This window comes from Triticum aestivum, chromosome 3A, assembly GCF_018294505.1.
Source record: "Triticum aestivum cultivar Chinese Spring chromosome 3A, IWGSC CS RefSeq v2.1, whole genome shotgun sequence".
Classification (NCBI taxonomy): Eukaryota; Viridiplantae; Streptophyta; class Magnoliopsida; order Poales; family Poaceae; genus Triticum; species Triticum aestivum.
In genome coordinates this window covers 12,900,940-12,914,433 of record NC_057800.1, presented here as the reverse complement: position 1 = coordinate 12,914,433, position 13,494 = coordinate 12,900,940, and the positions used below count along the sequence as shown (strand labels likewise).

Below are 13,494 nucleotides of genomic sequence, written 5' to 3'. Positions count from 1 at the left end.
CCATGGTTAGGAAACGTAACCATCTATTAATCAACAAGCTAGTCAACTAGAGGCTTACTAGGGACATGGTGTTGTCTATGTATTCACACATGTATCTGAGTTTCCTATTAATACAATTCTAGCATGGATAATAAATGATTATCATGAATAAGGAAATATAATAATAATTAATTTGTTATTGCCTCTAGGGCATATTTCCAACACCACAAGCATTAGTCCTGCAAAAACATATATTCTAAACCGGTTCATGATAGATCAACAAAATCTTGTTGATGCTCTCACCTATTAGGATATGCACATGAAAAAAAAGATATGCCAAAGTTGCATAGTTCCAACAAACAGACATTCAAATGCACCATTTTGTACTCAGGAAGCAGGAAGTGCGACTTCTTTAGTTTTCAGAATTAGAATGGATCACATGTACTCCAGATGTTTTCAGTTTAAATAATCATGCACATTCTCAATCATCATGTGTGCAAAAGTGGGTTTATACAGATTTATACAATTCATTATAACATCCTGGAGCTGGATAGATGCTATATTACTTTGTAGAACGCTTGTGTTGGTGGTCATGTTGATGGAACTTGATATAGTAAAGTCACTTTCCTGTATTTACTTGATATAGTAAAGGCAATTTGCAACACAAATCCAGTTTCATTATCCTCATATAGTCAGTATGTAAAATGAACGCCTTATAGCATTTTGCTGTGCAACTGTTTTTTATTTAGAACTCTATTATCAAAAAACTAATCATGAGTAATGCTGCAAGAGTCAAAGGAAGAAGTCGAACCTGAAGAAGTCCTCGGAAGAATCACAGCTGCGTGTGCCCGGCTGGTTCAGGGGACGCGACAGGCGCTGGCGCCCTGCCCCGGCGGGCGTGTGCGCGGCGGAGTGGGTGCCAGTGCAGGGCGGGCGCGGCGGTGCGGGTGCCGGGGCAGGCTCTCTCCTGGGCACTGGCGATCTTGCAGGACGGATGCCACGCTGTGAGCGGCAACAATCGGCGTGCACGGAGGTGACGGGACGGTGCAGTGCGGCGTGGTCGCCGTGCAGGCAGGAGACGCTGTTGGTGGGCGGCGTATGTGCCACGCGGCCAGGTCAAGGTCAAGGGCGTGAAGTTCCCTTAGCTTGCGATCTGATTTTCCGTGATTGTAGGGCACGCTGAGCTGGTTGTTAGTTTGCGATCTGATTTCCGTGATTGTAGGGACGCGCGGGGCTGGTTGTTCGACTACTACTCTCCTGGTGAAGTATGGTCAGTCATTGGTAAATGCTAAGTGCACACCGTAGAGGTATTGGATTAATGATGGCTGTTAGATTGAGACTTGTTGGCCTAATCGTATGGTGCTGATTGGCTCGTGCGTTATTGTGGGACTAATTGCGGGGTGCGCGTAAGAAAGTTCTTATTTGATTGTTTAATAGTAGTAGAGATTTTCTACGATGATGAAGAACCGGCACACAGATCAGTCATTTTTGTTTTATCTTTGCATTGTACTATTCATTGGGTAGTGCATCTCAAAAACAAAATTTTGAATAGTGATGAGTACTACTAGGAGTACATACTCAATTCGTTTATGCATTAATTCGTGTTTTTTTTGAGGGAACATTAATAATCGTGTAAAAAAAAAACTACTCCCTCATTTTCTACCCCAATCACATCCTTCTGTTTACTTTTGTTTTAACTGTTTCTTTACCGCTGGCGCAACCGAATCGACCCAATTATCTGGCCTCCCGTCGCTGGCGGCGGCAGATCAGGTGCACATGCCTCTCCTCGATCTCCTCGGTGCCATCCCCGTCCTATTTCCTACAGCCTCCACGGGTTAGCCGGCATCATCGTGGTCTTTGTCTCCCCGCCGCGTCCTGAGCTCCACCGTTGCGTCCGTCGTTGTCGCAGGCTCATCCATCACCACGAGCTCCTGGCTGTGCACATCATGTTACCATACAGCGCAGCGCATCCTACTCGCTTCTCGGCCATCATGTGTTGCTGCCATTGGGACTTCAGCCGTCGACCTCGCTGCACAACGCTCGCCCATATTGCTGACCTCGTCTGTTCGTTGGGGCTCACCGGGAGGATGTCGTAGCCTTCATCAGGATTGCTGGGAGCTCACCGTCGTCAATGCGGCCTCCACTAACAAGTGCCCTGCCGCCCCTGTCCATGCGGATGGAAGGACATCTTCATGCTCTGCAGCCCCACCAGCGACTCCTATGTCACGGCCTTCTCCATCCCAGTTACAGGCTATGCACACCACCATGATGTCTGCCATGTGCTTGAGAGAATTTCCCACAGGAATCACAGGCTCACGCCTTTATCAGAAGCAAGCGAGAGGACGAGCAGGACCGCGAATGTGGAGGGCAGCGACCACCTCACCGGAGGGAGACTTGGTCGGTGCGGTGGGGAGGTGGCATCAAGTTAAACATTGATTGAAGATTCTGTGACGGGTTCCTCACGGAATATGACACAACTGAATATGGAGATCCTGCTGTTGAGGATGTTGAGCCACACGAAGATTCAGAAGTTTCTTGCCTCATGAATTGATGAGGACAAGCTAACTCTTTTCTTTGGCACAAGAGAACACATTCAGAAGTTCTTTGCCTCATGGATTGATGAGGACAAGAACAAACATTGACAGGGCTGGAATATCTTCACAGTTAGGAGCCAGCGATTAAACTTAACATATATGTGACGTTCTGATTTTCCAACTGCTACAAATCTGTGAAAATATACCTTTTATGTTTACAGTAGAAATACTTGCAAGGATAAGACACGCACATCTTACTCTTTTTTTAAGTTTTCAGGAAGTCATGTGCTAACAACCATTGTGTCAAAATGCATGCACGTTAGAGTTTATGGCACCAAAACTCTTTACTGCCCATTATCATTAGTTTGTGGACATATATTCATTTGTGATGTGCATGCTTAAAATAATGTCATGTGAATATTTGTACAGTAAACGCCAAGGCAAACCATTGTTATTATACAAGAAAAATTCTCAAGTGCTTGGTAGTCCACAAAGTCCCATCTTCGTTCAATGGTTCTTTTTTATCAGGTATAAAACCAGCTGTTCTTTCCAAAGTTGAAGATGCAGAAGTAAGATTTCATAGAAATCTATCTAGCTCAAGTAGATGAAAGACTTTCTACAATATATTTTGGTGAGTATCTTAATATTTATTAATTGTTAATATTAAAAACAGAATTTCTCCATGCCAATATATTTTGGTGAGTATCTTAATATAGCCGGCCAGTGGGGAGGGACGCTTGCCGCCGTCGCCTTTAGCAGTTCAGCTAGATTGAGGAACGGGGATTCGTTTTCTCGAGACGAGGAGCTCGGTTGGCGTGGCTGCAGTTTGGGCTGGACTTAGTACATTGCCAAATGAAAATGGATCATTGCACAAAATAGTGCAAAAATTTAGAAATAAAATTTAATATTAAAAAACATCGCCATAAAATGATATCATTTTAAGAAATATTCTCAAAAAATTTAAAAAACACCTTCTCAAAGAAGATAAACCTGTTTTTCTAAACAACAACAAATAAAATTGATTGATAAACGTTGCATAATGGCACGTGGAACAAGTTACATTTTATTTTTGCCCGGTGCAACGCACGAACATTTGTACTAGTCAATTAATTAGTTGTTTATGCATTAATTACTACTCCCTCATTTTCTGCTTCTGTTTATGTTTACCCTTTTTTTCGAGAATGTTTACGTTTACCCTGTACCGCTGGCGCAACCGAATCGACCGAATTATTTCGCCTTTCTCCCGAATTTCCCTCGTCTTCCTCCCTGCGCCCAGAAACAGAGTTGCCCTGGTTCGGTGCCTCGTCCAAATTCAGGTGAGCCGCCGGCCATGAATCCCCCAAAGCACCCCGTATCGACTGGTATGGGATAGCGTCACTCGTCTGGACCCCTCTCTCTCTCCCCCGCTCGCCTCCACACTGTTCTCCACCACGAGACCCACCCGAGAGCAGCTGCGCCGGCGATTCTCCTTCCACCGCCGCGAGCAGCAACGCCTGGGCCTTTTCTTAGTCGCGACCGCCCGTCATTGGCTGTCTTTCAAATAAGGAGGACAAGCGCGGCGACGGTGCGCCACCTTCCCCTGTCCCCCTGCTTTGAACCAAACAGATCACGATATCAAAGTTCAAACCCACCCCCGCCACACTCATCTTTGCTTCTCTTCCAGCTCCTTTTGATCTGATTCATTCATGCCCAACTAGTCCGTGCAGGAGGCTGATCATATCTTCAACCAACAAGGCCGGACCGCTGGGTTCAAATCTGTTGCGGAGGAGGATTCCTGATGGTATCCGAACCAACAGAGGATTGTCTAATCCGGCTCGTCCTAGTCCCCGTTTCTGTCTTGGTAAGTTACCCGAGAGCAGCTGCAAGGCCGGCCGCCTGTCTCAATAAGTAGCCTATTGACTACAAGTCCGGCCGCCGGTCTCAACAACTACTCCAGACAGCAGCTGCAACCTGCAAGGCAGGCCGCCATGGAGTCAACCTGCAACACCGTAAGTTCATACCCCTTCTGCCTTCTTGTTATTACTAGTATCAATTAAAGTAGGCCTTCTAATCTTTAGTAGATTCATTTTTATACTGTTACTACTCACCTTGCCCATGGAGAATCGTAACAAGAAGAAGATATGGCTTCTGTAGCTGTTTTGATCCTACTAGTTTATCTCTCTTTTGCAGATCATGAGAGATGAAGATAGCACCAGTGCAAGCGAAAACGATGACAGAATCAGCGCGCTGCCCGACCATCTTCTACTCAAAATCCTCGAATAATGCCTTTACATGCCCACGGCAGTTCAGACCGGCGTGCTCTCCACACGATGGAGGCACCTCCCGCATCAGCTCTCTAATCTGCAAATTAATGCCGAAGACTTTCCAGGCACGGTGGACCAGATAATGACTGCGTACACTGATGCGACAAGGAGATTTCTATCTCCTCCGCCTTGTGGATGCAATCGGGTCATCAAGATCCTGCAGCTCTGCTTCTACCTAGCAGACCCTTACTTGTCCTCCATCGGTCATGCCGTCGGGGATGCTGTGAAGATCGACGTACCAGAATACCTCGAGTTTGCGGCGACCGGCCATGTTGCATGTCCAAGTGAGGCTGAACTAGTACTGTTCAGACAGTGCTTTATGTCCTTCTTCCATGCTTGCCCCGGTCCCTTCAGTTTGCTCACCAAACTGACGCTGCGGAGCCTTTCTTTTGAAGACTCAGATATCCCCAATATCCTCAACACTTGCAATAAACTTAAGCTCCTTTCCTTGAGATCCTGTCAAATGGGCCAGGACCCTGTCCTCAAGATAGATGCTCCATGCTCGGAGCTCATAGGACTTGAACGTATCGACTTTGAGTGTGAACAAGTTGAACTAATCTCTGCCCCTCAACTCCTGGAATTGGTCTATGATAGTTGGTGCGGTGAAAACCCCCCAGTGTCTTTTGGCTATGTCCCCCAGCTTGTTAAATTATATTTCGCTTCTCCTGCCCTATCTTGGCAGACGCCATTCACATTGAGCGAGTGCCTATCTGGTAACAAAAACCTGTCAATGCTGCATCTAAATTTCCGCACTCAAATGGTAAGTTACAGTTCCCTCCTCGTCTACATCATGTTTGTTTGTTTCAACGTGTCCCTGTTAACATCATGACATATTCCTCATATTTCTATACTTCGTTCTGCTGCAGATTTGGATTGAACCTGAAGATCCTCGACAGCTCACTCCTATATTCAGTAAACTGAGAGATGCACATCTTTACAATATCTTTGCAGAGTGCGATCTGAATTGGACTATGTTTATCCTCGAAGGTGCACCTTCCTTGGAGAACTTTTATGTAAGTCCGTTATTTCAGTTCTTCCAGTTAACCCACATCTTGGCCTGGATATAATTTGTTTGTACGATATGTTTCCATCAGCAAAAAAAAAAAATCGACATGTCTGTTTAAGTGTGTGATATCCAAATTTAAAATACCCAATAAGAGTAATGATGTACGAATAGGAGATCTCATGAATATTACAGTAATGATGTACAATCTTGTTTGGATGCTGCATAGCGTTTTTTCACAGATAATTCCATGCACGACGCATATTTTTTCCTGTGAGGTATAATCTCATGTTGGATTTCTCCAAGTCCCTAGGGAATCCTCAAAAATCATTCGTTTGTCCCAGACAGCTATATAGGCCATTCCAAAAACTAGTCCAAGGAGGGTGTTAGCTTTATAGCAATCATTCGTTACTTGGATGTATTGACTCTTGTTATTGTTGTCATTCTTTATCTTAGATATTAATATCAAAACCAATGCCAACACTTAATCTAATGTATTGTTTATTTGTGGTCCATGAAGCTATCTCGGCATTCATGTGAACTCAGTAAGACTGAGGATAGTGCTGAGAAGACCAATGTGTTGTGGGAACCATCTGAGAATTCGAGGTACTTGAACTTGAAGTTGCTCGTGATGAAAGGTTTTAAGGAGGAAGAAAAGGTGATGAATTATGTAAGACTTGTCATGGCACGAGCTGTCGTGTTGAATAGAATCGAGTTGTGTGATGAAGACCCGTGCAATGGGTGCAGTGCTATCAATCATGAGCCTCCAAGATTTATGGTAGATGAAGCTAGCAAGCAACGGATAAGGGAGCAACTCACCCATGGATCCTCCTCATCTGCGGAGATAATAATTGGATGATGGAAATAGTTCAAGAATAATGAAGAGACAATAATGATGGATAATGTCAATGAGTAGTAGTCTCATATAAGAATAAAAGACCCTGGCAGCTGTAATTTTGTTTTAGCATTTTAGCTGTTTATATATGGCCAAGTATATTTTTCTATGTGGGCAAATTATGATGCATGCACCGCATACGTTTCTGTTTTACTTTGAAGTTGACTATTGTGTGCTGATCTGTGCATTTCAAAATGTATGTCTTGTATTTTATTTGAAAAAAATATATAAAAATTGTGTAATTCTCGTTTAGTTCATGCTGAGCCACATGCTGGGACTGCTCATTTTCTATCAGCATCACTCATGCTCGCTTTGTTATTTTTTCTTGATTTTTGTTTCATAGTTATTTTGCATGGTGACGCGAGCCTGGTATTGTACATCCCATCTGGTCAAAGGTATTTGAACACCGCCTAATGTGCATGATCCCCAAGCCTTCAAAATTGATGTAAGGTGCATTAGTTAGTACTAGCAAAAAGGCTCATGTGTTGCTCCAGGTACAAAATAAATAAGGACATGGCTAGCGGGCGCCCGAGCACTCACTGGTAGGAACTAGCGCTCATCCAAATATGGAAAAAAGTAGCTGACGCGCACGACCGCAATTTACTAAAAAAGAAATCATGTCCTCGCGTGCATTTATTTGGGGATCCAAAAAGTTTAAAAAACTGTAACTTCTGATTTAAGTGTCGAAATTCAATTTTCTTTTCACAGCTGGCTTTCTCGCGACGAGTTCTTCGAAACTAAATCTCATATAGATAGGTTTCGTCGAATTTTTTCGAGGCAACTTTGGATACGACGGAGGCAACTCTAGTGCTATAGAAAAGCAACTTCTTTTTTCCCAGTAGGACCGCCTATTAGGTTGGTTTGTGTAAAAAAAACTACACACAACATGATGCACCTTTTACATATGGAAAAGTCTAAGCTCACCATCGATGGGGCTATTGGAGGCGAAACAAGGACAATAAATTTTCGATCGTTATGCACTTGAGTATCACCTAAAAAAAGCAATTTTTGGGGTGTTTTCGTGCAATTTGAGTGCATTCAACAAGCAACTCATGTGTGTTTCCTATTGGTTGGTTTGTGTAAAATGAGAAAATCAAGAAAATGTGTGCAAGTCCAACTCATCTTGTGTGTGTATGCAACTATATACGTCTGCATATAGCAATTGTTCTAGCAAACTCTAAGCAACTGCCCCCCTAGCAGAAATCCACACAACTGTTCTAGCGGTGAAATTCGGATGGCTCCCGCTCCCGCTCCCCCTCCTCCACCTCGCCGGAGGAGGGCCAATCACCAGCCTCCCAAAAAACCCGGCCGCCTTCTCGGCGGAGCCAACGCTAGCCATCAGTCCTCTAGACGAGCTCCTCCCCACAATAGCTCCTCCACCTTCGCCATTCTTCGACCCGCCTTATGTGAAAGCCGGGCAGGTTGCACTCCGCTGCTTCTTGGGCTGTGGCAATGCCATGGGCTGGGAGTTCGAGGACGATGCTTCATACTATCTCCGCCTCGACATCACCACCCCAGCCATCCACCTCGCTTCACCGCTCTACATCGTCTTCCACTACTCCAACCGCCCCCTTGATGCCACTATCGTCGCCGCCCTGCTTCAGGCCATTCTTGGCGGTGCTGCTACTGATTTCTTCGTTGCTCAATGCTCTCCCCTTGTTTATTGTTTCCATGTTGCTTCTACGCGTATAGCCAAGATCATCCTCGCCCAAACCACACTCCGCTTCCGCGCATACTCCTTCTCTTTTGTGAGAACCCTGCCTCTGATCCTTCCTTCTCCGCCCCCACACTGCCACATGCATGCCGCTGGCTCAACTGCTTCAAATTCTAGAGGATCTGGGACTCCACTTTGAAAGCGTAGCATGGGCACAATGTCGCTCGCTTGTCTCCCAGCGTCCACCAAATCAGTCGCATGGATGCCGCATGTATGCGCGCGTCATACAGTTCCCTTTCACCCTTGATGCCGCCACGATGGGTCTCATCCTCGCTTGTCTTTTCGGTGGCATCCACCACCAATTCAACGTCACGGACGACGGAGACTCCTGCTTCTCCTTCACTGTGGCTTCGCCTGATGTTGTCGCGCTCATCGCCTCTATGGGTGATTTCCGCAAGCTGGGCATTCTGCTCCGCTTCCCTTGGCCCGCGCCTACGGGGAGTGATGCATGCTCACCATCGGAGTCGGCCTCGCCGTCGTCTTACGGGCCTACGTCCTCCTCGCCGCCGGAAGTCGATCCTGCTCTGCTGCCACCTGCGTCCACAACTATTGTTCTCTCTAAGGAGCGTCGTCAACGGCCTGGTATAAGTTTTTTCTACCGTATGCTTAATGTTATCCGCTCCTGCCAGCTTACACCACATGCAAATTACACTAACCACACACATTTGTTTTGGGTTACCTTCCTACCAATTACGGTTAGACCTAATGAACTAGTAGTAGAATCTGCCCTAAACCACTACTTTTTGGTCAAACAAGATTTTCTAGCAGTCAAAGTTCATGAGCATGTGTATAAGTCTGGCGTCCTCTCCCGATCAATTAAAATTCAAATCCTCAATCTTGGGTCCATAGGTTTTGAAGGGTTTCGGATCTTCCTCTTTGACCAGCTCGAACAAGCCGTTGCTCACTGCAGTCGGTTTTTCCATCATTACACCAAGTTTGCTTACCCTACCTTGCCCCCTAGATCAGACTCCATTCTTGGCCCCTTTGAGCATCAGCATCTTCAGACCCGCACGACTCTGCAGCCCACCGCGGTCGCATGATTGCAGCACGTCCGCCCTGCTACGCATGCAACGCTGACCCACCCCATGCATCATGATGGCGGTGTGGCGCCCCCTGCCCCACCAAATCTATCAAAAGACCCGTACGCTGCATCTGGTTCGGCGCATGCGGATGGAGCTGGCACGAGCCCCCAGAACCCCCTCTCTGTCTCTCTGTCCGTGCCAATTTTGGACGAACCGCTTGCCCGCCCCGCGTCTAATCCGGGAACGGCTGCGCCGCCCCCTGTCACCCTGTGTGCGCCCCCGATGAACGTATCTACAGCGAATCTCGCGTTGGGAACTGACAAAGCGACGAGTCTGCACGCCTGCCCGTCGCCACAGACCCCTCTCGCTACCCATGACCAGCATCTAGACCTCATGATCAAGCCTAATCCCTCCACCCAGACTACGACGGCTGCTCGGCCGCCACGCCCCTGCCCGTCGCCCCCTCGCTCTCTGTCACACGCAATGGGTCTAGCCGTCCTGACGGCGGATATGTCACTCGTGCAGTCCAACCACAATCCGACGAGCTCGTACAGAGATGCCCTTCTCTCATCCCTCCTCGACCACAGCCACCCGCACCCTCTCCCCCCTATATAACCCCTCGATGCCTCCCCATTCCGCATCGACGCTCTCACACTTGTCGACCAACACAAAGAAAGCAGTGCTGCTTCCGCTGCCTAGCTGTAAATCACCTCGTCGAATCTTATCGTGACCCAGTCCGCTGTGCTCGCTGTTGGAGGAACGGTCACTGCAGACGTGACTGTAGGTACAGGGGCATCTGGCCTATCTTCCCTCCCCTCCCCGACGCTTTCCATTCTCAACCTAACCCAGCTTTTTGCACTCGCAGCATGGACTCCGCCGGCTCCTCATCGACGGCAGCTCGCGCGTCCCACACACTCATGATCGGTGACATCCCCATCATGCTCTCCCAACCCTTCCCCGCTCTCTGCGTCCCCTCACCATTCATCCTCCACGGCACTCCGGTCGGCTCCGCACCACGAGACCCCGCCACTTCCCTCTCCTCCACCATCATCTGCACCTCCACCCACGCCTACCTCACTCCCATCAGCTTTCAACCACACACACTCTCCCCCCTTCGACACACATGAGCTGAGGGATCGGCTCGCCGACGTTTTCCTCGCCTCACAATACACCAGAGCCTCATCTCACGTGTCCGAGACAGACACGGAGGACGATCTGCCCCGTCCGGCCCATGAGGCCGGGCTGCTGCCTCCCTATGGAGACATGCCACTACTCGCAGTTCCTCCTTGTCTCGTTCACTGCCCATGACGCTTTGCTTTCGTCCACCTTCGCACCCCAGTCCCCAACCCCACTCCCCTCATCCGTTGAGCCATCCAGCATACTTGCGGCAATCCCCGCATTTATCATGGGCGGCTCCTGGATCGGGATCGCCTGCCTCACCTTCCACACACCGGCTGCACGCAATGACGTGATCAGCCACAACCCAATCGAGTACGAGGGAAACTCTTATCACTATAGAGCCCGTTGAGCACGTCGACCGCTCCATTGCCATATACACTGACCTTGCAGAGGTCGAAGTCTCTGAGTTTCCACATGAGCTATGGCATGAGGATGGCGTACGCTTCGCCATGACTTTCCTTGGCGATGTGTGTGCCATTGACGACTTCTGCCTCCATGGTATCGACTACACGTCGGTCCGTGCCCTCGTTCTCCTCCAATCTGGCAAGCTAGCCCCTCTAGGCATTTTCATTCAGCTCCCACCCATAAACGAGATTAAGATGGCCAAAGTTGTAGAGGTCTCCCGTTGGCACCACCGTGAAGGTGCTAATCCGTTCAGTGATGGTTCGTCTGACGGTGACTCTGCACCTCTCTCTCAGCGGGACTCTCCACCACCGCTCTCCCCTGCTCACCTTGCTCATGTCGTCTCCGTGGTACGTGCGGGGCGGCGTGCCGATCCCACCTACGGTGGCACTAGGCCGGTCGCCCCCCGTTCCCCTACTGCATCTCTTGAATCCGACACAAACCAGTCAGCTCTGGCCTCACCTTTCACCCTCCAGGGATCTCGGCGCCAGCCTCTCATCATTTTCGATGACGATTCGGCCGCCTCGGATGGCATGCATGCACCGCTCCTGCATGCCGCTTCAGACTCGCTAGATGTGGTGCATGCACTCCCTTCCGACACACATGCCCCACCTGTCATACGCCTGGTTGCTCAGGTGGGTTCCGTGGTGCCGCCTCGCCCGTGCACTGACCTTCCTGCCGCTCCACTGGCCGCGGGGCCGCTGGTTTAGTCCAGCGCCTCTGCGTTCTCTGCGGTCCTCTCTCCTGCAGACGCACCTGCTGCGCCTCCTTCCTTCACTTTCACCGTGAGAGAGTCCTCCCATGCTACTGGTAACCACTCTACCCCCTCCATGCTCGATCAATCTAATCCCTTGCCCTCTGCCTCTCTGACACTGACTGATGTAGCCTTGGACGCAGCCCTCCCCCTGGAGGATCTGGACACCCACGAGTGCATCATTCGCAAGGCGCACCGCAAGTCAGAGCGCGATCAGTCAATCTCCAAGGACAAGCTGCGGCGGAGTGCGCGGTTGGCTAATAAGCAAGCCTCCTAGTCCCCCATGCTTGCTAAAGCCGTCAAGGCCAAGGCTGCTCGCCTCTCCACTATGGATGTCGACACGGCCATTGGCTGTGCTATCCAGGAGGCACACCTCCACGAGCCCGACGCCCCTCCTGCTTCTTTCGAGGACCTTGCTGCCATTGCTCTGCTCTGTGGCGCGGACGACGAGCAGCTGGATGCCATCCTTGGTTCTGAGGATGCTGCCTCTGGTGACGGCGCCTCTCCATGATCAGCTCCCCTCGCCCCCTGGAGTTTCGGCGTGATCCCTGCCTCGCCTAGCTCTACTACATGACGCTGCTAGATCGATGTTCTTTTGGTTACCGCATCCTATGTCACATGTACCAATGTTACTTCTGGCCTCAGCTGTAGCTTTTGAGACTCTATGTCAGTTGTGCCCCGCTTCTACCTGCTGGTGTTCCAATGTTTTTAATGAGTAATGACGCCTTCCTAATTTTCTCCTGGAATGTACGAGGACTTGGTGATAACGAAAAGTTCTCTGACATGCTATCCGAACTAATCGCAACTAAACCACACATTACACTCTTGCAAGAATCAAAAATCGACTCTTTCTCTGACAGTAAAACAAAATCCTTCCTACCACGTTAGGCTGACCAGGTCTTCTCCTTGCCAGCTGTCGGAACAGCGGGTGGCACCATCTCGGCTGTCAACTCTGCGTCCTTCCAAGTAGTGTCTGCTACCTCTTCAGCACTGCGTTGGATTTCCTTGAAGAGGAAAGGATGCATCAAAGTAGCGTAAGTATTTCCCTCAGTTTTTGAGAACCAAGGTATCAATCCAGTTGGAGGCCACGCGCGAGTCCCTCGTACCTGCACAAAACAAATAACTCCTCGCAACCAATGCGATAAGGGGTTGTCAATCCCTTCAAGGTCACTTACGAGAGTGAGATCTGATATATATGATAGGATACTATTTTTGGTATTTTTGTGATAAAGATGCAAAGTAAAATAAAAGCAAAGTAAAAAAGCAAAGGAAGATTAATATGATGAAGATAGACCCGGGGGCCATAGGTTTCACTAGTGGCTTCTCTCAAGAGTATAAGTATTTTACGGTGGGTGAACGAATTACTGTTGAGCAATTGACAGAATTGAGCATAGTTATGAGAATATCTAGGTATGATCATGTATATAGGCATCTCGTCAGAGACAAGTAGACCGACTCCTGCCTGCATCTACTACTATTACTCCACTCATCGACCGTTATCCAGCATGCATTTAGAGTATTAAGTTCATGAAAACAGAGTAACGCCTTAAGCAAGATGACATGATGTAGAGGGATAAATTCATGCAATATGATAAAAACCCCATCTTGTTATCCTCGATGGCAACAATACAATACGTGCCTTGCTGCCCCTACTGTCATTGGGAAAGGACACCGCAAGATTGAACCCAAAGCTAAGCACTTCTCCCATT

General features: G+C 48.5%; 1 protein-coding gene and 1 pseudogene across 1 annotated transcript; both read left to right on the top strand.

The window, feature by feature from the left end:
• The first annotated feature begins 4,227 nt into the window (after positions 1–4,227).
• LOC123057549 (uncharacterized) lies at positions 4,228–6,153 on the top strand. The gene is made up of 3 exons (XM_044480494.1): positions 4,228–4,501; positions 4,683–5,576; positions 5,683–6,153. Exons 2-3 carry the CDS (start codon positions 4,785–4,787, stop codon positions 5,881–5,883), a joined length of 993 nt encoding a protein of 330 aa, XP_044336429.1. The 5' UTR covers positions 4,228–4,501; positions 4,683–4,784; the 3' UTR covers positions 5,884–6,153.
• A 180-nt stretch (positions 6,154–6,333) lies between these two features.
• LOC123056609 (uncharacterized) lies at positions 6,334–12,062 on the top strand (annotated as a pseudogene).
• Positions 12,063–13,494: the final 1,432 nt, after the last annotated feature.